This window comes from Melanerpes formicivorus, unplaced genomic scaffold (assembly GCF_026170545.1).
Source record: "Melanerpes formicivorus ecotype bairdi unplaced genomic scaffold, bMelFor1.0.p_v2 SCAF_8, whole genome shotgun sequence".
Taxonomy (NCBI): Eukaryota; Metazoa; Chordata; class Aves; order Piciformes; family Picidae; genus Melanerpes; species Melanerpes formicivorus.
In genome coordinates, this window is record NW_027142360.1 from 20,230,533 (window position 1) to 20,257,992 (window position 27,460).

Below are 27,460 nucleotides of genomic sequence, written 5' to 3' on the forward strand. Positions count from 1 at the left end.
ATAGCAATGTTTTCTTCCCATTAACGCCAACCAGCCCTTCTGTGATGGGTGTTTGCTGGCTGGGGGAAACGAATTGGTGACTGCTGCCCATCCCTAATAGGTTTTATACTTCCAGAACTGAAATCACCCACACAAGCAAGGGTAATGCCGTCACTTGCCAGCCCTCACAAAGAAAAGAAAAAGCAAAAAAAAAGGCAGTCATGGACCCAATGAGAACTGAATCACAGCTGCCAAATTCCCCTTGGGGGTGCAGGACCTGAGGTCTTCCTTCAAGCCCACTTTTTCACCCATGTCTCTCCTGGTGAGAACTGTCCTGTGGGTTTGTGACTTCATCCCACATCCCACACCCAGAGAGATGGGGATGTTGTTGTCTTGCCAGTATTTTCCCACTGGTATGCTATTGCTGTCATGGAGCACCTTTTGATGTTCTCAAGGACTTGTGCTAGCACAGTATTTTCTGCCACAAAATAATCTTCCTCACATGGTGAGAACTTCACTTGCTCTATTGTTGTCTTCCTCCTCCATCTTCATTCCTTCCCTTTAGTACTTCTGCAATACTCTGAAGGCACTTCTGAATCCAGCTGACTGCTGGCTATCTTTAGTTATCTTTCTAGCTGAGTTTGAAGTGGGGATAATTCCCCTTCACTTGTGCTCTCTCTTTGCCCGAGTTCTGACACAGTTTCCCTCTTGGCCTTAAAACTCAAAATTAGGACAGCCCTTTCCCAAGGAAGCCCTCTCTGATGCTGCCTAGATAAGATGAGGAGAACAGCCAAAAGATCAGTCCGTAGGGCAGACTCTTGTGCATCCCCACTGGGCTGCCGCAAGAACCACTCAGCAGCGCAGGCGGCGGCAGATTTAACAGAGCCACTTTCCCCCAGCACGTTGCCCAGCTTGCCCATCTGATAAATGGCAGGTTGGAGGGGTGTTGGCACTGATGCTTTGTTTTTAATGCGGTGTTTTAGTAAATTCCCATCAAATCACAAGGAAGGGTGTACTCTAAATCTGCTTCCTTTTGGCCTCCCGTTAGCTGGCTTTAAGGGGTGAGGTCCCGCGGGTACATAGCGGTGCCGTTTGGGGTGGGGGTGGGGGGGGCTTGTTTTGGTTCGGCTTTGTTTTCCTTTCCAAAAATGGGCTCGATGAGGAAGAAGGTAGGGAAAAGTTGAATTAAGAAAAGCAGCTTTTGCGGTTGGGGCGCGGGATCCAGAGTCAGCAGACGCAGGTTCTATTTCTGGCACCGCAGCAAAACTTCCTGGATGTCGCTGGGCAAGGCAGCTCGCACATCCATCTCCACCTCGCCTTGCCACCCTCCCGCCGAACAACGAACGCTCCTGCCCTCCCTCGCCGCCGGAGCACGGGGAGGGATGCTCCCCACAGCCGGTGGAGGCCGGCTCTGCCGTAGGGCTGCGGGGCGGCCCCGAGCCTCTGCTCCGACCCCGCAGCATCCTTGGGGGGCACTGCCTGGCCCGGCGCTTGCTACCGCAGCCAGCTCAATCAAGCACCCTCGGCCTGGCCACGGAGCGCCGGCCCCACTCGCGGGCCCGCCGGGCCGCTTGTACAAGGAGTTCCTTTGTGAGGGGAGGCTGGGGGGCGGCCGTGCTGTGCCCTGGGGGGGGCGGGCGGCGGCGGCCCGCGGCGGCGGCGGCCCGGGGGGGCGGGCGGGCGCGCCGGGGGAGGAGACAGGCGGGGAGGGCGGCACAAAAGGGGCTGCTGCAGCCCTGCCCGCCGCTGCCGGCGGGGCTCGGCTCTGCTCTGCATCGCATCTCATCTCATCGTATCGCATCCTATCCTTTCCCGCGGCCGGGAGGAGGTGCCGGGCCGCTCCGCGGTGAAGGAGGAGGAAGGCGGCGGGGGGCTGCGGGCTCGCCTCGCCTCGCCGCGGCCGGCGCCGAGCCATGCCGGGGGGCGGCGGGCGGGCCGGGGGCGAGCGGCAGCCTCGCCCCGCCGGGGGCCCGGCGGGCACCGACGCTGCGCCGGCTGGGGGTGAGTGAGTGAGCGGGCGGGCAGTGGGGCTGGGGGCGGCGAGAGGCACCGTACAGCAGCCCTTGCCCTCCGGTCGAGCCGCCTCTGGGTGGCGGGAGCGGCGGTGGGACCCTCTTCGTTCCGTCCCCCACCCACCGCTGCCTCCACCTGCAAGTTGTGCTTTGGCCCCGGGGTGCGGCGTCATCCCCTGCGGGCACCGCGGGAGAGGCTTCCCCCGCCGAGCCCCCACCTTCCCACTCATTATTTATTTATATTAGTCCTTTTTTTAAATTTATTTATTTTTATTCTCTCCCCCCTCACGTCCCCGTCCTTCTCCCCCCTCCCCCCCAATAATCCCGGCATCCCCTGCTAGGAAGCATCGGCGGTGGGGAGGAGGGAGGCGATGCTGCCAGCCCCCTGCCCGCAGATGCGGGCTCGCCGAGGATGGAGGCACCCTCCGGCCGGGGCACTGCAGCGAAGGCCCATCTGCTGCCCATGCTCGGCTTGCGAGGAGGGCACGGGCTGGGGATGTGTGCCAAGCCTGCAGCAAACGAGAAGGAGTAACAGGAGTGTGTGCGTGGGAGGGAAAACATACATACAAATATGTGTATGATCATCATCAAACGTCCCCCTGTTCCATCTCCGTGTCAGAGAGCTACAATCCCCCCGTTGGGGGCTGGCCGCCAAGGGATGTGGGCATCCCAGTGATCCCAGCTAGTGCAGGGCTGGAGGGTTGTTTGTGGGCTGGAAATTGGTGTTCGTCCTGCTTGGAGCGGTACGAGCTAGCATCGTTCTGCCCTTGTGTGAATTTTGCTCGCTGCGTGAGTGTGACAAAGGTGATGGGGAGCACGGTATCTGCTGCAGCCCTAGACTCCCTCAGACAGCTCAGCAAGGGAGAGAGCACAGTGCAGAAGGGAAAGAGGCTTCTCTCAGTGCCCCTCTGGGGATTACCCTAGGCTGCATTTCTATGAGCCGTGCCTGGGTCACTCGGGAGCCCTGTTTGTTTTCCAGAGCTGAAGCTGGTGTCTCGCACCTCTTCATTCCACCCTAGGGCAGAGCTTGGGTCAGGAGAGAGCCTGCCCTGTTTCCAGCACACAGCGTGGGTGCCGAGCACCTCCCCTCCCAGAGAATGGCCCTCCAGTTAACTCCAAATCCCTCCCCTTGAGTGGGAAGTTCAAGCCCGTGAAAACACACAGTGGCAGCACTGCTAACAAATATGACTCGAGTCACCAGGACCCCCCAGCCCTGTGCAAACAATCTCAAATTCCTGCCTACTCCTGCCCATCTTCCCCCACCTCAGCCGGTATGAGTCAGCAGGAGCTTTTCAGTCCCCTTCCCCAAAGGGTGGCTCTTCTGATCTCTAGATCCTTTATGCAGAAGTGGTGTTTGAGTCTTGCTGGAGTCTGATTTAGGAAACACTTCCAAGTCCCTGTTGCTGAAGCCTGGTTGCTGACAGCTTCTCTAAAAAGAGCTGAAGTCAATCAGGACCTGCCACTACATGTCCCTCATGTGGGGGAGAGCCATCTTGGACAGGAGGGGAAAAACAGTGGGCTCTCCATCCTTTAGCACACCTCCCATTTCCAAAGTCCCCTTAAACACAGCTGCAGCACCTGTGCTGATTTTTCAGCCTCAGTAGTAGTGCTGGGAACACATCCTGCAAACTGGGCTGGGGGAAGAGCAGTCCTATGAGCTATTCCTGGGGAGCTTCCAGCCTCCCTGTAGCATTAGAAAGCAAGCTTTGAATGAAAACCATTGTGCAGTGCAGAAGAGGAGCGAATCTGTGACTGCCACTGCATGTCATAAAAGTTCCTCGAAGATTTATAGCTCCTCTGCACCCTCGGATGATTTTGCAGTAGTGGAAAGAAATCCACTGCAAGGTATCATGTTTTCTCTATGTGGGAACTCTGTTATACCTGCATAGCTTGTTTATTAATAGGCAATTACATCCTTAGGAGCGAATTTTCTCGCCCCATTCCTAAGGCAGGAGCCCAGCTGCTGTCTTTTATGTTGGTACACCTGTGGTCTGAGGTGCTTCTGAGGCTTATCTCCATCAGAGGTGCCCAGAATGTGAGGGACCATTTCCAAACTGGGTTCAGGGGCTGAGCTGCTACCTGCCTCCCTCCCTGTAAACCCTGATAAGGTTAGAAAGCATTGCCTGTGTGGCACACAGGGGTTGCCTTGGCAAGGAGGTCAGGAAGAGGAGGTGGAAAACAGCATATATTTGCAAGGGTGTTAGCTTCAGGGGATGCTCACAACTGCAAGCACTTTAGATACCCAGAGTACTACTTGTTCCCAACACAAGATAGGGATATTGAATCTGGAGGGTCTCAGAGCCTGCTCAGCCTGGGCAGCTGCACTGCAGCAAGCACAGCTACACTCAGTATGTTTGCGTGGGGGGCAAACCTGCGAGGTTGCTGTGCTCGTGTGTTTCCCATACACCTTGTGTTTACCTTTCCCCTGCTCCCACGCACAACTGGCTGGGTACGGTGTGACTTTGTGGCTTGCCAGATCGGTGGAACGTGCTTGCTGCATGTCTTTAAGGGATGCTTGCGTGTGACAGCCGTAGGTGGATGTTTGCTGGGTGCACATAGCAATGCACACAGGTCCTGCTGGTTGCACTTACCCATGGAACACAAGCTCTTCTGTAGAGTTTCAGCCCACAAATGTGGTGTGAATAAGCAGCCACGGGTACAGCAGTTGCTCAGCACAATGCACATGGATGGTATTGGGCACGTTCAGTGAACAAAGGACACTTTAGGACAGACAAGTTTCTTTCTCTGTCCCTCCTTCATTCTGACCTGTCAACGAGTCTCATGGCAGGGTTCATAGCAGAGTTTTCAGTTTGCTGTGTCTGAACTTTATCCTGTTTTGAACAGCATCTTTAAGCTGGATCCCCTATCACAAACTGACATCTTATACAGACTCACTGGATCACAAAGGCAGAGGAAGGAAGTGGGGGGGATTTGGTGATGGGGCAAGCTGGATCAGCATTCATCTCTAAGTTTTAGGTGGGGTTAGTTGCTCTAAAATGAGCCCTTTGTACATTGTTGGAATCTGTGACCCAATCAGTGGGATGTGGCTGTAGGAGGTGGTGCTAACAAAGGCTGGTACAGCTGACAATAACTCTGGCAGAGAGAAAGGCAGAGGGGGCACTGACTGGCACAAGAGATGTCTTCACTTATTTAGGTCAGTGTAAGGTGCCTCGAAGGGCTGGTTCATGTTACCAGCCCTGCCTGTAAAAGTAGAGGAGTGTGGTTAGTTGTCCCCACCTGCTTTTCCCTACTGTCATGATCAGTTCTGCAAAACAAGGTCAGGCTGCATTGCATTTGACCTGATGACAGGATGGCATCTTGTGGTACTACAACAAAGAGTTACAGTGGGACCTGAAATTTGGGGAAGGTAGGCACATGGAGCAGTGCAATACAAAGGGATGTGGAGGGATGTTTGAGGAATGTCTGTTCTCCATCCTGCATGATCTTGGAGAAGTGGTGACATACCTGCAGAGCCCATGGGGACTGTGCTGTCAGGTCAGTGCTGCAGGCTAGCCTTGAGGAGCTTTGGCAGAGCCATATGGGAGGGGAGAGCCTGGGATCAGGGCAGCTGTGTCGGGTTTGGGGTGCTTTGATAGAACCGGCCAAGTGGCTTGCTAAGACTGGGCTGTGCAGGTCAGGGCTGTGCTCCAGCATCAATGCTGTGCAGGGTGCCAGGACAAGGGCAGAGTTGCAATCACATAGCTGCTGAGTTCCCCCTTCTAGCGGAGAGGAGAAGGTGGGAAGAGATGCTGGGAGCAGCATTATAGAGCACACAAGAGCATTCCATGCCTGCCTCTCTGTGAAATGGACTCTGGCTGCAGCTCTCAGGAAGGCAGAAGCAGGATTTCTTTACCTTCATTTTCTGAATTCTTTGAGCTCCTTGCAGTGCAAACCCTCTGCTTCCCTCAAGCTCTTCCTGAAGCACAACAGGTACCTACTGTTCTTCAAACCCCTGAGCAGGGTGGGTGTATTTTTGTGCTCACAAACTTGCCTGGTTAGGCTGATGGGTGAAAGGGAGTGCAGCACTGCACTTTGAGCTTTCATCTGGCAGGCTGGAGGAAGAAGCAGCACGAAGGGAACTGTCTGCCTCACAACGAAACAAGGGCTTGTTTTTGACTCAGGATTTAGGAAGTGATTATTTCCTGCTTTAGGATTGCCAAAGTTACCTGAGCTGTTCACTCTGGGGGCTTTGGCCATGTGTGCTGAGAACCTCCCCCTGGTTTAATAGGCAGCTTGATGAGCTCAGTCAACATTCCCTGCTTCCCCAGCTAGAGGACTACTCAGGCCTGTCTCTCAATTGGCTTTATTTTCAAGAAATCTGCCGTGGCTGTGTGATATGACCAAACTGAGCTTTGCCAGCAGTCGTCTTCAGTCCGTAATGCATAAGCTGCAAGCAGCAGGACAGGTGGATGTGGCAGTCTGGAGGGAGAGAGGTCACGGGGGCAGCTCCTCCTTTTGAGAATACTGTGGCTTGCATTTTATGACAGATTTCTCTCTTAGAGCCTTGAAACAACCTATTAAGCTTCCTTTAAGAAGGCAGGAGCCTTACCTGGAGTAGAAAGGCATCTTTGTTTCTTTTCCACACAGGGAAACTGAGGCATGTGGCAGGGCCACAAATTGCCCAGTGACACAGAGGGATTCAGCAGGAGAGCAGCACTTCCCATACTTGCGTTGCCACCAGTAGTCTCAGAAATCATAGAGAATGGTTGAGTGCAGATGCTGAGCCAAGGGTTATTGATAACTTTCCAATCAGTGCTTGGATCCTGCTGCCCTTTTCATCACAGATACCACCTCTTTCTTGATCTGCTGCCTAATCTATAGTCCCAGCTCCTTGCTGCCTTTCCCTGGGAGTGCTGTTTTCCCCTCAATGTGTAAATCCTTATAGGTTGGGCCAGGGTTAGTGAGCAGAATCAAACTCTGTCATCTGTTTAAGGCTTTGGGGGTAGTTCTTATCTCAAGATACTGCTGCATGTTGTCTTGCATGATACCAAAGCTGCAGCAAGCAGATTTGAAGCATAGCGAAAGACTAATGCAAATTAGACCTGCTGCATAACGGCTTCAGCCACCGTGAAACCTGTGATCTAAACACAGGTATCTGCTACGCTGACTTTATCTGCGTTAGGATCCTCTGGTTCTGCATGCAGATACTGAAACTGAACAGAAAGCAGGAGAGACAGCATAGCAGAGAGACATAAAAGGGTGTCTGTCTCCTAGATGCTGAGCCCTTTAAGAAAGAAGGGGAAGGTAAGCTAGAGCCCTGAGATTTTAAGCTGGTTGTGCTGAGGGTGGAGAGAAGGCTATGGTAGTGCTTTCCTTCCTCTGGCACAAATGTTTCTATCTGGGCAGCAGGGGAAAAAGAAGAAGACAGGCTTGTGCAGACTGAGCATGTTGGTCACAGACAGATCTTGGAGGTGGTGGGAGCCAGGCAAGGTAGGGCTTTGGAATAAGGTTTTGCCTGCGTAGGGGCTGTGAGCTGGTGGTGCTTGCTGTGTATGAGGAAGTCTGTTTTTGTGGAGCTGGCGGTGTGAGGGTTGGCCCTGAGGCAGAGCAAAGGGCAGGATAAATGGGGAGAATGGTGCCTGGAGTGATCAGTGTGAGCTGTGTGCTGTTATTTAATGACCCCACTGCTGAGGAGACCCTTGGTGGCCCTGGTGGTATTCAGGGAAGCAACATCTCTCAGAATTAAAGGAGTGGGGCAGAAAATCAGCCAGTGATTTTTCCCCTGCTTTCAGCTTAGCCTTCCCCGTACATTATTTGTGCTAGCAAACCTGTTCCTTCGTTACTGCCTGTGGAGTGTTTTCAGTTCCCTTTTCTCCTTCCTACCTGCCCCAGCTGTCCTCCCCTCCTCACCTTGCTGTGCCAGTGCTGTCCAGCTGCGGCTTTCGCCTGCTATCCACGATCGATGGAGGCAAGATGTGCCAAGCAGCCTCGCATGAAGGGGACATGATTTCCTGCTTTTTCACCTGAGGCCATGTGAGGTCTCTGGAGAAGAGGTGGGTTGAAGGAGTTGCTGTTTCCCCATCAGCCCTGTGTCCCCAGATACCTCTTATCGTGCTGTACTTTGGTGCGGGCCTGACTGATAGCAGGTAGCTGTTTTGCTCTCGGGTCTGTGCACAGAGCCTCTGTGGCCTCAAAATCTTCATCTGGCAGCAACTTTTGGAGCAAGGTATGACCACACCTGCATTCAGCTTGGCCAGGGGGACGATGGGATTGCTTTTGCATAATTTAGTAGTGTCTTGAATTATTTATAGTGCAGTTGTGCTCTGGAACAGAGTCTTCTCGCTTTCTGTGAGTGCTGGGGGGGAGGGAAGGGGAGTTTGTCAGGCATCCAGAGTCTATCACTTAGTGATGAGGAAGTGCTGTGGGTTTCCTTTCTGCCTGTGTTTGTTCTCATATTTTCTGTGCCCTGAAAGTCCCAGTTCTTTTCTCTGCTTCACAGGTGTGTGGTACTGCAGAGCATCTTTGTGGCTTTGGACTGTGCAAGAGGCTCCTGAGTTTGGAGTCTTGCCTTTGCAGTAAAGAGATGGTGTCAAGCTGGAGACAGCAAATCTGGTGCTTGGATTTGGTCCCTGACTCAATTACAGAGCTGTGTGCTGAATCTGGGGCAGGGATCATCAGGACTGCTCTCCAAAATATTCAGATGCTTCAAGCATTTTTTCCTCTTGAAGGTGCATCTTGTCCTGCCAAAGTGTGTTTTAGCTTTAGCGTGACACGGTCCATTGGACTTTACAAGAGATCATCAGGTCCTGAACACTTGAAAGATCAGGTGGTTGAGCAGCAAACTGTGCAGCTGAAATTCCCATCATTTCTCAGTGATTAGACCCTGAAGAGCAACCATCTGAGGGCAGAGGGAGATTGGGGCAGTTTTTTATAGGCTTTTGCACCAGAGGAACATCATGAAGATGCTGGGCGAGCTGAGCTCCTACCTCAGCTGTAGATGAGCTTAATGCCCTTCGGCCCTCTGCATCACTGTGGCAGGTTGGTATTCCATGAGGATGGGCTGATTCACCCCTGGGCTGATCCACTCTGGCTTTGCTTGTCCTGGCAACTTCAACGTGACTGTGCTCCTCCCTCCTCTGCATTGCACATCCTTCTCCTTCATCACCAGTTTTCATGGTGTGCTTCACATTGGTTTTGTCTTCTTTCTCTCCTTCCTTTCTGACCTGGCTGTAGCAGATGACTTCTCCAAAACAGTTCAGTATAAATGTTTGTTACCAAATATCTGAAAGGGGATGGAAAGGAGCTTGGTCTGTAATCAAGTGATTGTGGCAGTAAACTCCTCTGTCTACTCTCCTGTTGAACAGAAATGCTTAGCCTCCTGGTTTTCATCTGCACAGAGTCAGTTTGTGGCTTTTGCATTTGGGGAAGAGTTGGCCAGAGACGGTCACCAGCTGTGCTGTCCCTCCTGGTCTGGTTGTGGGCACTTCAGCCTGAAATAAGCCCCCGTGCTTTCATGGAATAGTTTTGCCTTGTCAGGGATGTCAGCAACTGGTTAAATGCAAGATTCCTTTTCTCCTTTCTGCAGAAATAAGGCAGTCCAAGGGAGTAATGTGAAGACAAACAGTCCCAAAACCTATGTGATGTCCAGAAGGGCATTTGATTTCACTGATGAAGACTAGTTCCCTCCCTGTTTCCCCACAGACCTGCTCCTAGCTCTTTCCTCTTGGCTCACTCTGGAGATCAGGGTGCCGCTCTGCTTAGCGAAAGGAGGGAATGTTTGCACGGAAGAAGTAAACATATTGTTGAGACCCAGGCCTGCTGCAATGCCTGTAAACAAGATCCAGCCGTCTGTGGGAGGCAGAAGAGATTTATGTGACCCTGAGCTAAGTGCATTAGGAGGCTTTTGATTTCATTCTGGGAAACTGCCCCTTTTCGTGGTGCCATATGCCTGCTACCGGCATAGAGCTGTGACTGAAGATTTGATTCGTGTGGATTTAATCTGAGGGGCTGTGACGCTGCCATCAGAGGGATACCACAAGCAGGAGGTTGTCTCTGCACTGGAGCCTGAGGTGTTCTTTAGAGCCCCTGAGCCTGTGCCCTTTGTCCACCCCAGAGGTGAGAGTCTGGGCTGATTTACTTCTGCCTTGGGGCAAGGCATCGAGGAGCTCTCTGCCTATCAGCACTTTCTTTCCAAAAATAATAACAAAGTGAAGTGGCAGTGGGGGATCCAGGCGGCACTGTGTCGAGGTCTTGCCTAAGCCTTGAAAGAGGAAATGAAGAACAAAGGCAGAAGAGACAAATAAATAAGGGTCTGTTCTTGGCCCAAGACACATTCCCATGGGTTTGTGTAGCGTTCCCGGGAAGATGCAATGCTCCAGCACCGGAGTCAGTTTCTGAGTAATAAAAGGAAAGGGGAAAGGTGAGAGAATGAGGAAGGGGGCATTGGGGATGGTGAGGAGAGGAGGAGGGGGAGAGAGACACCCTAGAGAAGCCTCTCAGCACGGAGTCAGGTTTCTCTGGCTGTTCCTGTTGAAGAGGGGTTAATGCTCTTCGCATAGGATTGGCTGGTCACCAGACATTCAGGGGAGAGGGGGATTCGGGGCCTGCCAAGCAGGACCCCTGTGGCCTTGGAGGAGGGGAAGGAGGAGGCTGGGAACGCTCTTCCAAGCAGTAATAGATTGGCTACTGTGGGAAAGTGAGCACACTGCCAAACCCCAAGTGGTTGGTGATGGATGGGGGAGGAAGGAGGGTGGGGATGGAGGGCCAGCTCTTCTCCATGGCCACTAGGATGTTGCTGCTGTTCTGTGGCCTCTCTTTATTTATTGTCTTCCTGGGGTTTAATTACTCCCCTTCTCGATCCATCTTGGAGAGCTTTTATCCTGGGGATGCACAAACAACTGCCACCTGCTTCAAAAATAGCTGGAGGCAACGTGGTTTCTGCCTGCCTGCGTGGGTCTATGCACTCTACCCATCACCATGGTATCAAGCTCTTCTTGCCTTCTTCCTTCTTTAACTGCCTCTCTCTGAGCCTACAGGGCACCCACCTCACCTTCCTCTGGGCTGTTCAACCTGCATCTACCAGTTGCTCGAGCTCTTACGTGGTCCCCAGGAACCTTCATGCTTTCCTTTGCACATGTGGTCTGGCATGTCTGCCGTATGCTTGTCACCCATGGACCCTCAGCTCTGAGGGTAATCTTGACTGCTCATCTTGGTGCTGTTCTCAGGATTTGTGACTTATACTCCACTTGCTTGGCATACATGGACTGCCTGCCAGGATTTGCTTTGAAAGCAGTTACCTCCTACTGCTTCTTCTGAATCCCTCCTTGTGATATGCTCCTTCCCTGATGCTATTGGGAGGAATTAGTGAGCCTTACTGGAGATTTGGTTAGATGAGCAGCACTTTAAAAAGCCATGTAATGTGTCTGAGGGTGTACCTATGTGATACCACAGTTTTGGTGAGAAGTGAACTGGGGGAATAGTTTAGAAAGTCCCTGCTGGTCAGCTGCTGGCTTCCATGCCTAGGCACTTTTCTTGAAGCTTATTTTTAACTCTGTTAGATCTTCTGCTGATTTGGCTTTACAAAGCAGACTTTCATACAACTGACAACTTGAATTCATACAACTGACAACTGAGGGGTGGTGAGCTGTGAAGGTGGTGAGTGAGGGGAGAGAGCCTATTAAACAACAGCCTGTGTTACTACATGCCTCACTTGAGGTCTCTGAAAGCATGATTTCTCTTTCATCCTTGGGCAAAGTGGTTTTGTCCTGTCCCCCTCTGTAAGACACTGAGACCAGCTGGGAGTTTTTCCTGTACTTTGACTCCATGGCCTGTCTGAGGATATAAGTCCCTTTTTCTTGTTCCTTGTCTTGTGATGGAGCATTTCTTCCCTTTAAGATACTGAAGTCAAGAAGCAAAAGAACTAGCCAGCTCCATTTTGCCCTGCTGTAACCACTGGCACTCGTGAAGCAGCGAGCAGCAGCAATACTGTATTAGGCTGGGAGAAAAGCCTTGCAGCCTTGGTGTCTGTGTACTGCAGAGTGCAGTGAACAATGCCTTAGCTCACCTTCTGATGTCCAGAGACTCCTGATCTTGGAGGCAAGTGGTGATGCAGTCTCCAGAGCCATCACAGTATTGTTTGTGTAACCAGATGTTTTCAAGAGCAAGTAAGCAGAGCTGAGGAAGAGCCCTTCCAGGATACCAGGTATAGCTGAAGGAGAGAAAAGGATGGGAGGAGTGCTGCTTCCCCTTTCGGGTAAAGAGTGCTGAGACTACTGCTGCTAAAGAATTAGGACTGGTTTCTGAGAGCATCTGAAGGATCAGTTTGCTTGAGGCATCTCTGGAACCATGCAGATTCCCATGGTGAGACTGGCTTTAGTTGGAGAGAGGACATTAGTTACAAGGCAGCCCCAGTACAGCTAAAGGATACTGAGAATATTTGATAACTTCCGGCTGGATTTCCACCTCCACTGGAGTCTCTTTAGCATGCAATACTGTACCCTCATGATGTCCAAGCACTTCTTGGATAAAATTAAATTGGTGTCTCATAGGCCATTATTGGATCTCAGTAGAGTTTTCTAGACTTCCCTGAGCAGATCTTTCAAACTGGGGGCTGGAGAATTCTATAATTATGCTGCTATTAGTATTATGGTAGTTACAGTAAGAACAATCTGTTCTGAGTGGAGGGGTTTTATAATGGACTCTGAAGGTGTTCAGTTGTTGGTCTGTGCTGCTAACTTCTGGAAGACGAGTCTTGAGCCCAAATCTTGCTGACAAAGACCACTTTGTCTTCTGGCCCCATGTGCTCTGCATGGCAGGCTAAGAGCTCCTTTGTCCCAAAGTGTACAGCTATCTCGCAGTGGCTGGAGATGTGGCATCTACAATAACCACCAAAAGTGGCTTGGTCCACCAAAGAGCAGGATGAGACACTTGAAAACATCTAAAACAGTGGAAGCTCATGGAAAATATGGAATCAAAGGGTGCTTCCAGGAATTGAAGAGGTGAGCAGCCACCGTACTTAAAGCTGGAGGCTTTGTACTGTGTCCATCTTAGCTTCTGTATGCAGTAGATCATAGCTACTGGCACTTGGGTTTCCTACAAGAGCACATAGGAGAGGAGACATCTGGGGGTGTGTGTGTTTTTGACCACTGGTCAGCTGGAGCCTAGTGAAGCTTTGCAGACAATCAAGAGGCTTGTGGTTGATGTGCACATCATGCTTCTGCCTTCACTGGAAGGGGAAGGCAACGCCTGTGGTTTTAAGCTGTGCTCTCACCCTTCCCTGGCCAACCTCACCTTAGTCTCTTGTAGATTCACCCTTTATCTGTCCCTTGTTTGCTTGGTTGGTTTTTGTGGGTTGTTTGCTTTGTTTTCTTTGGGGGTTTTGTTTGTTTCTTTAACCTTATATCCCATTTCCTTCCTGCTTGATGACACCCATTAGTGGCGTGTGGCTGGTGCCTCTGAAAAACAAATGGACATTATGGAGCACCCTGTTGAGCGTGCTCACATTGTATCTCTGCTTACCTCCCTGTTGAAAGGGAGGGAATGTGCTTAGGGCAGAGCCTGGCTCTCCCTTAGCCTGACCTTTCTTGAAGAGCGGCTGTGCTGGATGACTTGCTCCAGCTGGTGGTGCTGGCAGCAAGTCAGTGTCACCTGGTGGTCATTTGCCTCGAAGCTGCAAGGGAACTGCATATCATGTTTTGCATTGGCACTGTGGGCAGCAGCTCTTGATGAAGGTCGTGGAAGAATGCTGTATTCTGTCCTTGAAACTTGAACGGAAGCTGATGGGGACCTGATTGTCTTCAAACCACCTTGTCCTGTGCCTCTGCCAGAACTTCCTGCTGATGTCCTTCTAGCTTGCAGTCCCTGAAAACACAGTGACATCCTTCATGGGAGAGAAATGCTGAGCCCCAAGTAGCTTCTGGTAATCTTACTTCTCTCCACTTTCCCTGCTGTCCAGCTTCGCAGGGTAATCTTCTCTTTCTGTCCTTAAGCAAAGCATAGACCTGATGTCCCTGAGCCAGTCACATTTCAGTTGTAGACAAAGACTAGACTTTATAGTTTCTCCTTCTGTGGGTGTTTGCAGGACTAAAGGAACTTGAGATTTTTTGAATGTTTTGAGGTACTGTGACCCTGTTGACTGATTCCTGTGCCCTGTGGATGGCAGGTAGACCTCCTCCTTCAGAAGTGTGAAGACTTCATTTGTCTCGAGCTGAAGCAGAGAGAGAAAGGTTGGCCCTCACTGGGGTGGAAGATGGAAGTTGTGGATTTTAATCTGCTGTGTGAAAATGATTCTAATTTGAATAGTTGCTTTGTGTTGAAGTGTTTGAGTGATGGGAAAAGATGTTACTGTATGGGTGCTATGCGATAAAGTTAGGAAGAGGAGATGAGTATCTCTGTATAAGGGGAAAACCAGAAACTTCTACTCTGATTTGTCCTTCACAGCAGTTTTTCCCCTGTAACCATGGAAGAGGTCTAGGGAGTCTTGAGTCCTGTACCCTAACAAGATGGAGTGTGGGGTATCATGCATCCAGCAGCCTGCTGTGTGGCCTCTTGCCAGCATCCTCCAGAACAGACCATTAGGACTGCTGAACTGCCAGCTCTTAGCAGTGCATATCTTTTTCTCTGACTCTTTGAAGAATAAGGATATGATTTCAGGATGGTATAAATCAGCTGGTCACTTGATGAAAACACAGAAGTAAAATTGCCAACAGGTGCCTGGGGATAGCTCATGCATAACACTTGTAGCTTTCCACCTTCTCTGAAAGCCCTTCCCCTGCATGGTAGAGACACAACTTCAAGCAAGAAAATATCAAAGGGATCCCTTACAAAAAGAACCTTTCAGCTTGTCTTGCTGAGACTGAATGTTGGTGAAGTGGTTTATAACTGTATGTTTCCTAAAGAGCTTTGTCTTAATGGAGCTGACTGTCCATACTCCTGGCTTTTTCTTCTGCTTTGACATTCAAGCTTTTCTTGCTGTTGTTCTTAACCTGACAGCAACTTGATCACTCTCCCTGAGATCAAGTTGACTTCTTTTCTCCTCCTCACTCAAAATTGTCAAAGGGAAATATATTTTCTTGCTGTTTTCTGTGTTCTTGATAACTGAGAACTGATTTGTGATGCAGCAGCTGGGCTCTTTTATGCCAAGCTGAGATGTCTGCCTGACTGGTACCTCCTTTCTCATTTCCACCACATGTAAATGTTCTGGACAGGAAGGGTGGGTAATAACATCTTCCTCCCCTGCTGGCCTTTGTCTCCAATTAGCTACCACTCAGATACTTCTTCCACTGCAGCACTGATCAGGGGATATGGGAAGGGAGATATGTGACTGGTGGTTTTTAGCATCTCAGCCCACCCAAGAGTGCATGAGTGCTTTCTACTTCCCAGCAGAGGAGTCCCTGGCATGTGAGAACGGAGGTGGTTCCCAGATAAGAGGTTTTGAAGAGGATGCAAGTTGCTTTGCTTTCCCTGCTTTTTGAAGAGGATAGGAAATGGTTTCATGTTCCCATTCCCTAACAAAGGCAACTGAGCATCAAAAATTGCCTCATGGGACATGTCAGCAGTGGAACAGCAGAGGGTACTGCAGGGCCAGCTTGCTTTGGCAGAGCTGCAGGGGCGGGCTGTGCACAGCAGCCCAGCTCCATCTCCCCAGCACAGACTGCAATAGCAGGGAGGCAACACAGCTGTGTACGGCCTGAGTTTTGCCGGTGGGTGAAGAGCTGCAGAGCCTGACAGATATTGATGTATGCAACTATCAGGTCAGGGAAATATGCTCCAGCTCCTAAAAGCATGTGTCCTGCTATGCTGGCACAGCACACCCCACCCCAGAAAGTGAAGCAGTTTGTATGTCAAGAGTTAGAACCTTTTGTCTGGGAGTTTGCCATGACATGCAGAGCATCAGCCATCTGGGAAGAACATGGAGATGTGACTCCATGAGCACGTCCTGGGCTGGTTCAGAGGAAAGTGGCTGCCCTGCATTTGTATGTCCTAGAGGAACTAGAGTGAAACCAGCATTACCTGGCAGCCGCTGGCATTGCCTTGTTGGAGCAAGCCAGTAGTTCATCTTGCCCAGATTTCAGCATCTGGAGAACAACCTGATGTCTGGCGGTAATGCCTTGGAGAAAGTACAAAACACCTGGTTGGAGAAAGCTGAATTAATTTACCCACAAGGGACACTTTCTCCTGACAGCCAGTTGCTGCTAATTTAGTATTTTCAGCTTCCTTTTGCCCTCTTCTTTGTACTTCAAGAGAGCAAAAACTGGTGATGTGCAAGGAAAAGGCACTGGATGCTTCTCTACCTTGCAAGTGACCTTGTTGCTGTAGCAAGACCTTAAACGAGCTTTAGGAAAAAGAAATACCCTGCATACAAAAAGATGCTCTTGGTGGTTTTTGCAGCCCCTTCTTTTGCCCCCATGAAGGAGGCTTGACAGCAAACTCAAAGATCATCCTTTGTGGCTTTGAACAGGAGAATATCCAACCATTTCATGGCTAGGCAACCACACAGATGCCCTCCCATCAGCAGGGCTGTGATTAGGCATATGAGGCTGTGGGTTGTGGCAGGTGGGTGCAGGGGGTGAGTGCCTGGCCTGGCCATGCCACCCAAGGAAAGCCACAATTCTCCTTTGCAGCCTGTCTGACAAGACAGCCTCCTGGGCATGCACAAAGCCAGGACCCTGCCCCTCTCTTGACCTGTGTTGTGTCAAAGTATATAAAAACTACATTAAACATTAACAAATAGGATCTGGCTATCTTTTTTTTTCTTTTCCTTTCCCTCCCCTTTCATAGCAACGCTGCAACTTTTCTACCATCTCAGTTTCCCCTTTCAAAATTGGATGTAGCACCCTTCTCCCTGCCACCTAAGCATGGAGGATGGCATCAGTGGATGGTGGTTCTCACTAAAAAGATGACAGCAAAGCATCCACAAATGCTTGCTGCTGAGCTGTAAGGTGTAATCATGGACAACCTCTCTATCAAAGCCTGTCAGAGCCATCTGCAGAGCGCCGGATATGTTTTCCTTTGGGCAGCTGCCATCTGTCTAAATGCTTTATGGCTTTTCACTTTAGTATTAGATTCTCTCCAAGTTAATCAGTAAACCTGCTTTGCTGTATTTTACTTAATACCTTCTGAAGCAGTGGGACTGGGCTGGGTGCTTCTTCCCTCTGCTTTCACATGAGGAGCCCCTGGGGCAGAGGAGCAGGGCAGCCCCTGTGTGGGTGACTTGGGGCAGCTCCACTGTGCTCCCCAGGAGGGGACCCTGCCTCCTGCAAAGGTGTCACCAGCACTGTTGCATGCTGGGTGGAGGTTTTATAAGTCATAGCATGGTGTATGTAGTTCCTCAAAGGAACTTTGGCCCTAGAAGAGGGAAGGCGTTAGGGCAGAGAGCCACCATGGGGGGGGGGGGAGCGCATTGCGGACTGTGTGTCGTGTGTGGGCCTTAGAGCAGATCTCTGCCTCTTCATGTGCTGCTTCTTGGAGGGTTTCATGCTCAAGGGAGGAGAGAACAGCCTCTGCATTGCAAAGGGCTTTTGGGTGACCGTGTTCCCCTGCTCAGCTTTGTTCCAACCTTCCTTTCCCTGGACAGCACAAGACGAGCACCTTTTGTCCTTCTTGGCAAAGCACTGGGTGAGCTTAGGTTTGTTGGGGTTTGCTTGGTGTGTGTTTGGGTTTTTTGTTTATTTGTTTTTGTGGGGGTTGTTTGGTGGCGGGTTTTGTTGTTGGTGTTTTGTGTTGGGGGGGGTTGTTTTGGTTGGTCTTGGTGTCCTTTTTCTGGCCTATAGTCTTCAATCACTTATTTGCTTGACAGCAGCTCTGTGCTCTCTGCCTGGGCTGAAGGAGGGAAGATTATGAAGGCAATATATCATATGGTTTGGAGGGAAGAGGTGAAGGGGTCCACACTGCTTGCCTCTTGCTGGCCTGACATGAAGCTGTCGTGACTGCACAGCATTACCAGTGCAGAGAGCTAGGCATCCATGTTAGCCCCTGGGATCCAGATGCAAAAAATCCTCAGAAAGATTCACAGAAAATGACTAGCTAAGGCAAACACTTGGAGATACAGTGGACCTGAGAGGGACAGGAGAAGAGTAAAAGTGACAGAATAATTTTTTTCCCCTTCCCCCCCCCCCCCCCCCCCCCCCCCCCGCTTTTATTTCATCCCAGTGTGACCTTGGGTGACATTTTGGGTGACATTTCCTTGTAACAAAGGTGGGGGTTAGGGTGTGCATTGAGCAAACACTCCAAAGAGTGAAGTGTTTGCCTGGCTAATGATTTCAGCCCTCTAGAACAGCACCAGACATGTTTCAACTGTGTGCCCCCTACTCTGGTTTGTCCGTCCTGCTTTCTGCGTCTCTCTTCATCTTCCCCCAACTTTCTGGTGTTGCAAGACCTGAGGAGGCTTCTGTTTGTTTTGTTTCCATCAACGAACAGGGCAAACTAGCCAAGTGCAGTGACTTCACTGGGTCCTGAATGCCTGTTGTTCTGGATTTCCCACCCTTGTACCCTGTCACCAGCACTGTTATTGTCTTTGTGAGTTTATAAGATTGTGACTGATGTAGAGGAGGTTCAGCTTGGTATAACACAGCTTAGCCAAAAGACCCACTGATGGCAGGGAGTGGAGGAGTAGCTCTTAGATTCAGCTCTTGAAAGATGCATGCTAAATTTGGACCAGCTCTCTGCTATCCCAGCCTCTTTCTACCCGTGGTAAACTTTTGCCTTCTCAGTAACTGCTGAATGTGACTTTCCTTTTCCTGGCTTTTCCACAGGATGAAGATGAGACGCCATAAGCTCTTTCTGACTCTCTGCATGGCTGGTCTCTGCCTCATCTCCTTCTTGCATTTCCTCAAGGCCCTTTCCTATGTCACCTTCCCCCGGGAGCTGGCTTCGCTCAGTCCCAACCTCGTCTCCAGCTTCTTCTGGAACAATGCCCCCGTCACACCTCAGGTCAGCCCTGAGCCAGGGGGTGCAGAGTTCCTCCGCACGCCCCTCTACTCCCACTCTCCCTTGCTCCAGCCCCTGCCCCCCAGCAGAGCCAGCGAAGAGCTACACAAAGTCGAGTTTGTGCTGCCAGAAGACACCACAGAGTATTTCGTCCGTACCAAAGCTGGCGGCGTTTGCTTTAAACCGGGTACCAAGGTGCTGGAGAAGCCTCCCGTGGGAGGGCGGCCGGAGGAGCGAGCAGATGGCGCAGCCTCCGGGCGGCCGGCTCGCAAGCCGCTGAGCGCCGGCGGGACCAAGCGGCGCAAGTGGGTGGAGTGCGTGTGCCTGCCGGGCTGGCACGGCCCCAGCTGCGGGGTCCCCACCGTGGTCCAGTACTCCAACCTGCCCACCAAGGACCGCCTCGTGCCGAGGGAGATCCCCCGGCGGGTCATCAACGCTATCAATGTCAACCACGAGTTCGACCTGCTGGATGTTCGCTTCCACGAGCTGGGGGACGTGGTGGACACCTTCGTGGTGTGCGAGTCAAACTTCACTGCCTACGGAGAGCCGCGGCCCCTCAAGTTCCGCGAGATGCTCCTCAACGGCTCCTATGACTACATCCGCCACAAGGTGCTCTACGTCTTCCTGGACCACTTCCCCCCCGGGGGCCGCCAGGACGGCTGGATCGCTGACGACTACCTGCGCACCTTTCTCACCCGGGACGGCATCTCTCGCCTGCGCAACCTGCGCCCGGACGACGTCTTCATCATCGATGATGCCGATGAGATCCCTGCCCGCGACGGTGTGCTCTTCCTCAAGCTCTACGATGGCTGGACGGAGCCCTTCGCCTTCCACATGCGCAAGTCGCTCTACGGCTTCTTCTGGAAGCAGCCGGGCACCTTGGAGGTGGTCTCGGGCTGCACCATGGGGATGCTCCAGGCCGTCTATGCTACAGACGGGATCCGTCTGCGGCGCCGCGAGTACTACACCATGCCTGGCTTTCGGCAGTACGAGAACAGCACAGGACACATCCTGGTGCAGTGGTCGCTGGGCAGCCCCCTCCACTTTGCTGGCTGGCACTGCTCCTGGTGTTTCACCCCAGAAGGGATCTACTTCAAACTGGTGTCAGCCCAGAATGGGGACTTCCCCCGCTGGGGGGACTATGAGGATAAACGAGACCTCAATTACATTCGGGAGCTGATCCGGACTGGTGGCTGGTTTGATGGCACTACGCAGGAGTATCCCCCTGCCGACCCCAAAGAGCAGATGTACGCTCCCAAGTACCTGCTCAAGAACTACCAGCGGTTCCGCTACTTGTTGGAGAACCCCTACCAAAAAGCAGAGGGCACCGGGTGAGGCCGCTGTGGTTTGTGTAGGAAACTGGAACTTCACAACAAAGGGAAAGAGTTGAGTCTTTTCATCTGTTCTGTTCTTTGGTTTTATTTCTGGGTGGGATGTGCCATTCCTCTGGGGTCTCTGCCCTCCCTCCTTTCCTTCTCTTCTTCCCTTTGTCCCATGGTTACCCTGGGGACACAAATTCCTCAGTCATGTGAAGGGCAGGAAGAGGAGAGATGGTGGGGACCTACTCTGGCAGTAGCATAAAGACTTCCCCGCGTCTCCTGGACCCCTCCTGCTGCTGGAGAAGAATCTCTGCAGCCAGCTGGCAGATTTGCCTCTGGGGGAGGCTGGGAGGGTCTCCACAGGGAGGGAAGGCAGCTGTTCCTGTCCACTGTGTCCTTTGCGGATGGGAGCAAGCACAGACGCGAGCCTGGGCTATTCAGCGAGTGTGAGTCAGCAGGCACAAAGTGATGCGAGTGGTCACGTGTGCAGATGTGTGTCACAGGCAGTTTCTGGATGAGTGAATGTGCAAAAGCATCTCCGTGTGCATTTTTAATTTTGATTTTGGTATACCTCTATATTCAATGAATGCTTCGGGGAAGGGAAATCCTTTGCTTCCAAGGTGTTCTCCCCAGGATGCAGCATCTCTCCTGGTCTGTACCTTGCCTGGATGTTCTACCAATCCTGGGGCAGACAAATTGAAAGCTGAGGAAAAAGATAATTTATTTATATATATATATTTTTTTTTTTCTTTTTAACTCCTTTTTCACCTTTGCCCCCACAACACTGCACTGCCTTGGGCCACAGAAGCATCTTCCCTGCAGTACATGCTTCTTTGGGGGCTGGGACAAGCTGCAGGGGACTTAATCGGATGGTGGGAGTGTATGTTTACAAGTGCATGGTTTCCTATGTGCATGAGTGCTAACATGCATGGTTTTGGTATGCACGTGGGCGTTTGTTACCAGTATTGGGGGTAAGGAGATGGAGTTGGGCTTGGGAGTGTGTGCTTTTGGGAAATGGTGGGCTCCAGAAGCTGCAATCTCTGCCTCAGCATGGATGACTGTTTGGAGAATTCATAGGAGAAAGCCAGGGAGAGCACTGGCTTTGTATAGCAGTGCTACACCTATGGGAGAATGGTGTGCCTCTGGCTGCCTCTGCAACCCCGGGGGCTGTGAGTGTTGCAGGGTTGCTGCTTTCATGTGTGGACTATTCCCTCTTGCTGTGGGGGAAAAGGGAGAGGAGATGGGCAAAGCTCTGACTCAGCAGTGGGTGTTGTGGGGAAACAGCCTGTCAAGCCATAGGATTCATCTCTTTGCTCTTAGGGTGTGAGGGAGCTTGTGGACAAGTGGGCCAGGGACAGACTTTCCTTGAGGCCAAGAGACTGTTCTGGGGCCATCATGCAGTTCAGAGCGCATGTGCAGCCTGGGCTGCGAAGACAAGACCATGCAGAGGGGAGGGTATCTGGGACTCTAGCTGCAGCATTTTTGTGCCAGTGTCTGCTCAGAGTCTACTAGTGATGAGTAGCCAGGATCTGGCCTGTCATTGTATTGGATTGATTCAGCTGACTGAGGAGGCAGATCCATGTCTCCACCCTTGCCACTCTTCCTTAGCAAATGGCTTCATGGGGTGCCCAGAGTTTGGACTGCAGAGGGTAAAACCCACAAACTCACTGTTAGCCTTGCAGTGGAAAGACCAGCTGTGCTGAAGCAGAATTTCTACTGATGTTAACTTGCTCCATCCCCACCCTTCTGCCTCATTCCTATCTCTGTTTCTCTCTAGAGAAGTGAAAAGCATCAAGATAAACATTTCTTTTCTGATCAAACTGAGATTAGGTTCATCTTAGCTCCTTCCACATCTCATGCCATAATGCCTGCTTAGCAAAACTGAAGCATCCTCTTTGGGTTTGGCTTTTTAAAATCATTGCTCTCACTTCTGCTGTGTCTTCCCTACAGGTAGGAAAGCCCATTTGGGAAATGGGTGGAGGGAGAAGCTTTGGAAGGCAGAGTCCCCTTTCCCAAAGGGAGGCTGTGGCTCTAAGTCTAGACTTGTTGATGCAGCAGGAGGGAGTCTTGTCATAGTCCTGGGGCCCTTGTGCCAAAGAGCTGTGTGAAGGTCTTGAGTGTAGAGAGATTGTAGAGAAATCAGCACCCAAGTGAGAGAGGAGGAGTTGAGCTGAGCAAGATGAGAACAGTAACACTGAGACTGCAGCACAAGGAGAACATATTTTCCCCAGGGGCAGCTGGAGGAGAGCAGTTATGTTGGCTTATGGGATTCAGTAGCAGAGAAGTATGGAAGAAGGAAGTATTTCTCATTTTTGCTTTTAGAACAGAGCCTGATATCTGCTCTCAGACCTTTGGCTTTGCCTTGTCATGGTGATAACAGCACTACCCCAGTGCCAGGCATTGCTGAAGACAGGAGAGAAACACAGTTCAGTCTTTGCATGGGTGCTTTGGCAGCACCAGAGCCCTGTGAACCAGGGGTCAAGTGCTTGCCTGCTGGGGCTGCCTCCTTATCTTCCAAAGTGAGAGTGGCCTCACCTCTGATACCAGCCATTCCCATCCCTGCAAGGCCTTGGGGATTTTTAGTGCACTGCAAGTCACATTGTCATCACTGAGGTATGGCCTTTGTCCCTTGGGAGTTTCAGATAAGCCTGCAGCTGCGACATTTGGATCTCCTATTCCTGAAGTAAAGCCCATTGCCATGTCTCCCCTCTCCTCTCCTCCATTATTTGCTCCATCATTCTCCACCTGTTCCTCCAAATGCCTCTTTCCACCTCCTTCCCAGAGGAGGAGAAGGTCCTGCTGAAAGAGCAGCACTGGAACCCTAATGGCTCTGTCCTCCTTCTGGACTTACTCACTTCCTTGCTCTTAGGAAATCAAATTTAAACCAGACTTCAGTTGTGGTGGGAAGCAGGAGCTGTACAGATGAAATGCATTCTCTTGCTTTCTCAAGAAGCATTTAGACATTTTTTGATTTAAGTCCAAAGCAGTCAATGTTTTTGTCTAATTTGTCTGGCTAACCCTGTGTTTATTATCCTTAGGGAGCTAGAGTGCCTGTCACTATAAATCTTCCTTCTTGTCCCTGGAGGTGATGGGGACTAGCAAGCTGACTTTAGCACAGTGATTTCCCAAGCTGATGGATTTCCCTTTGTCCAGCCCCCTCAAAGCCTGTGAAGGTGTGGAGAGTCAAGAGAGGCAAAGGAAGAGGCAGTTTTGTATCAGATCCTTGTTTCCCAATGCTGAACTTTGAGGAGAGAGTTGAGGAACCTTTGATCTTGTCTGCACCAGGTGCTGAGATTTGAGGAGGGAGGGACTAAAAAAGCACATCCTGCCCTTGGGCTGGAACTGGGATGAGAGCACCAGAGCCCAATGTCTGTTGGCTCTTGTGGCCTTTATCAGCAAAGCCATGTACCCACTACTTTTCTGGGAGTGAAGCTGTCCAGTGGAAGGAGAGAAAACATCACCAGCCTTTCCTTACAGCCCTCTTCAGCTCTTTGGGTTTTTTTCTTCCTCAGAACACTTCCACCTTCAAATTAAGTGGTACAAGGGAGATCCAGGTGGTAGGTGAAGCAGTATGTGGCATCCCCAAGCCTTGCTCTTCTCTTTCTGTCTCCCCATCTCTGTTCATGCCTTTCCTTGTGCTTCCCACCTTAAAAAGGGATTGTGTGCCCATGCATGGCTTTACACTGAGCAACTCCTTTCTCCTTCACCCTAAGTAAAGGGAAGACATGGGCTGTGGTGGACCTGCAGTAGGTGACCTTGATCAAGCAGTGGGAACAGGGCAGGTCAGCTGTCTTTGCCCCTCTGAAGGAAATGGGGATAAAGCTGCACCCAAGTGATGGCCCAAAGAGATGGGGTAGCTTTGTGCCTGTGTGGTTGGTATGAAGGATGTGGACATGTGCAAACCTGCTCTCACTGTTTCTTCCTCTGAACCCTGTGTCCTGCTGAGGCATTTGCTGTGTGCAGCTCAGGCTAGCTTGCTTTCCATGTCAGTGGCAGGCAAGGTAAGGTACAACTTAGGATGGAGGGAGAGTACCAGAGCAGAGTGGGTATTTGTTGCCCTCCACCCACCTTGATGTATCCCAAATGTCCTCTGAGCATTGTCCTTGTCTCCCAGCTCCTGCCAGCAATCTCTGTGGCTGCTATGCCTCTGCACTGTGAAGACACATGTCCAGGGTCACTCCTGGTCCAATTAGTGAACACTGGTGGTGAAAAGGGAAGGGATAGCTCATCCTGGCTTCACTGACCTCAAACCTTCATGAGAAAGGAGGGAAGCACGTGGGAGAACAGGTTCCAAACCCCTCCATTGTTGTGTTCTTCCCACCCCTGCAAAAGAACATCCCTTCTGATTTCTGAGACATTGGACAAACTTGCTCCTTATTATGGTAAGAGGAGGAGTTGTGGAGGTGAGGGGGTGGCAGGAGAAGGGGCCTGGATGCAGCCCCAAGGAAGGAGGAATGTTTCTAATGCAATACACTGACATTTAAAGCCCTGGGGACTACAGATAATGGATTAAGAAGGGATCTGAATTACTCAGATGAAGAATTCAAACCACTGGGTTTTTCCTTCCTCTATGGATGATGATGATGATGCTGCAGTATCATCCTGGAGGTGGTCCAGGCACCGCTTCTGAACCTGGTGTGTCTACCTGGACCTGCTGGTTGTGTTGCCCTCGGGGTGACTCCAGAACACCCTGCTTTGGCAAAAGAATATGTGGACTTGCCAAATAAGAAAAGAAAAGGGAAAAAAGAATTAAAAAAAGGAAGAAAAAGGAAAAAAAATAAAAGGTTTAAAAAAAAAAGTGTCTGTACAGCTCCTTTCCACTCTGTAATTTATAAACAGCAAGTAATAATGAACTTTTTTTGTAAGGAGAAATCAACTGTACATTCTGAAATCATTTTCTCTGTAAATGGTTGGATTTCATTTCACCCTTAAAGGGATGCTTAAAAGGAGGAGGAAAAAAAAATGAAAATAAATAAAAAATAAATTAAAAAAAAAAAATAAAAAAAAATAAAAAAAAATAATTACCAAGTCTGAAAGGAAAGCAGGCTCTGTGTGTGTCTTGGGGCAGCTGTTCTTGTTGAGTGCCTGGCAGGGGAGCTGCTGGAAAAGGGAGTGAAGGAAGTTGCCTCCCTGCCCTGGCAGCATGGTGTTCTTGAGGAAGGAAAGTGAGGGGGGGAGGAGGGGGGAGCCCAGCAGGTTTGGGAAATGATTCCTGAGTGTGTGGGGCCCTGGTCAGACCTAACCTTCTGCATGTTGGGCAAGTATAAGCACCCAAAGGCATGGGAATAGAATAGACCAGACCAGATTGGAAGAGACCTTCAAGATCATCATCTCCAACCTATCATCCAACACCACCTAATCAACTAACCCATGCAACCAAGCACCCTGTCAAGTCTCCTCCTGAACACCTCCAGTGATGGTGACTCCACCACCTCCCTGGGCAGCCCATTCCAATGGGCAATCACTCTCTCTGTGTAGAATTTCCTCCTGACCTCCCGCCTGAACCCCCCCTGGTGCAGCTTGAGATTGTGTCCTCTTGTTCTGGTGCTGGTTGCCTGGGAGAAGAGACCAACTCCTACCTGTCTACAACCTCCCTTCAGGTAGTTGTAGAGAGCAATAAGATCTCCCCTAAGCCTCTTCCTCTCCTGGGTAAGCAACCCCAGCTCCCTCAGTCTCTCCTCGTAGGGTTTGTGTTCCAAGCCCCTCACCAACTTTGTTGCCCTTCTCTGGACATGTTCCAGCAAGTCAACCTCCTTCCTAAACTGAGAAAAGCTGATAGCTGTGAGAACTGGCATCACTGCTGATGAGATGATCTCTTGTCACCATGTCTCTCCCTTGGATACATCAACTTTTTGCTAGTAATGTCGTGATCAGGGGATGGATGTGCTCTTTCCACAGGCTTGGACACAAAGCAGCTTCAATATAAACTTACAGCAGCTTTCAGAAAGCTGGACAGGGCATAGCCAGAGCCTGGCTTGCTGGCTGTTTGTTTTTGTTGCTTGGATACATTTGTTCCCTGTGTAAGGGCACAGCTTCATGAGCTGTTTAGCAGGGACAGTTAATTTTCAATTATTTAGTCCCATTGTATATTATTTTTCAGGAATCCTGCTGCTTTAGTGGTTCAGCTGGCTGTCAGGAGCAGCCAGGGAAAGAGTCACCTCAGCCTTGGAGAGTGTCACCAGCAAATGGCTTCATGCTCACGTGCCCTCAGCTGCAGGCGGTGGGTGCCCTGCTTTCCAGAGCACTGTGACAGAGAGGATTTGGCTGCAGCTGTGGCAGAAAGGAGGCATGTTCCTGCTCCTGGCAGTGGCACGTGTTTCTGTGGCTCACAAGCACACTCCAACCCCAGCTGTGTCAAACCTTCACCTGCAAGCAAGCTTTGCAGGGCTTTGCTGGGTTGCTGCAGAACAGCCTCAGAGGAGCCATGCAAAACGTTCCTGTACAGAGAGAGGGCTGCAGGTCACTGGAGGGAGAGGCTGACAGGAGTGATACAACCCATGGAGGCTTGGGAGAGGAGCCTGGCTTGGGGCCAGGCTGCTACAAGCTTTGCCTTTGTAAGCTCAGCAGGGACAAGCACATCAGCAAAAGAGTAAAGGATCAGCCCACTTCAGCTGATGTTTGGGATCACAGAATGTTGGGGGTTGGAAGGGACCTCCAGAGTCTGAGTCCAACCCCTTTGCCAAAGCAGGATCACCTAGGGCAGGCAGCACAGGAAAGCACCTAGGTGGGTTTTGAAGTCTCCAGAGAGGGACATTCCTCAACCTCTCTGAGCAGCTTGTTCCCTCACCATAAAGAAGTGTCTCCTCATGTTGAGGTGGGATTTATGTTCTAGCTTGCACCCATGGTTCCTTGTGCTGTCACTGGGCACCACCAGAAAGAGACTGGCACCTTTGTCTTGATTCAGGATGATCCTGTGAGCATCTCCAAGTACCCCAAACACTCCTGACCTTTCCAGTGTTTCTTGGTATGCTTTTTGGTTTGTTTTTAAGCAGAGTGAGCTGGGAAAACAGCCCTCACCATCCTTTGAAATACATTATAGCTATGTAAGAACACAAATCTTTCAAGGCCATATCTCTCCTCGCCCTGCCAAAATAAAACACAAAATAAAACTCTATTGTTTTGCTCTTATGCTTCCTGTGCCTTTACAGCTTGAACCATGGATCCTCTTGGCTGAAGTCCATCCCAGTAATGGTTTAATTTGGGAACCACACTTCACCTTTCTAAGTATAAAGAAAAATTGAGAAGGAGAGCAACTAAGCTCTAAAATGACTTCAGCAGGGTCTT

General features: G+C 50.8%; 1 protein-coding gene across 6 annotated transcripts; it reads left to right on the forward strand.

Moving 5' to 3' along the window:
• The first annotated feature begins 1,395 nt into the window (after nucleotides 1–1,395).
• MGAT3 (beta-1,4-mannosyl-glycoprotein 4-beta-N-acetylglucosaminyltransferase) lies at nucleotides 1,396–27,268 on the forward strand. 6 transcript variants are annotated; one of them, XR_010987821.1, is made up of 3 exons: nucleotides 1,738–1,980; nucleotides 18,683–20,242; nucleotides 26,277–27,268. XR_010987821.1 is itself a non-coding variant. In XM_068142482.1 (2 exons), the coding sequence occupies exon 2, from the start codon at nucleotides 18,684–18,686 to the stop codon at nucleotides 20,190–20,192; it is 1,509 nt and encodes a 502-aa protein (XP_067998583.1). In that variant the 5' UTR covers nucleotides 1,396–1,569; nucleotide 18,683; the 3' UTR covers nucleotides 20,193–26,238. The 6 variants fall into 6 exon arrangements, 5 of the variants coding, with proteins under 5 accessions (XP_067998583.1, XP_067998578.1, XP_067998581.1 ...); XM_068142482.1 differs by lacking the exons at nucleotides 1,738–1,980; nucleotides 26,277–27,268 and adding an exon at nucleotides 1,396–1,569 and having other exon boundaries at nucleotides 18,683–26,238; XM_068142477.1 differs by lacking the exon at nucleotides 26,277–27,268 and having other exon boundaries at nucleotides 18,683–26,238.
• Nucleotides 27,269–27,460: the final 192 nt, after the last annotated feature.

Bases quoted from the DNA above. Each gene is read 5' to 3' on its own strand.
- MGAT3 (XM_068142482.1), top strand. From the start codon at position 18,684: ATGAAGATGAGACGCCATAAGCTCTTTCTGACTCTCTGCATGGCTGGT.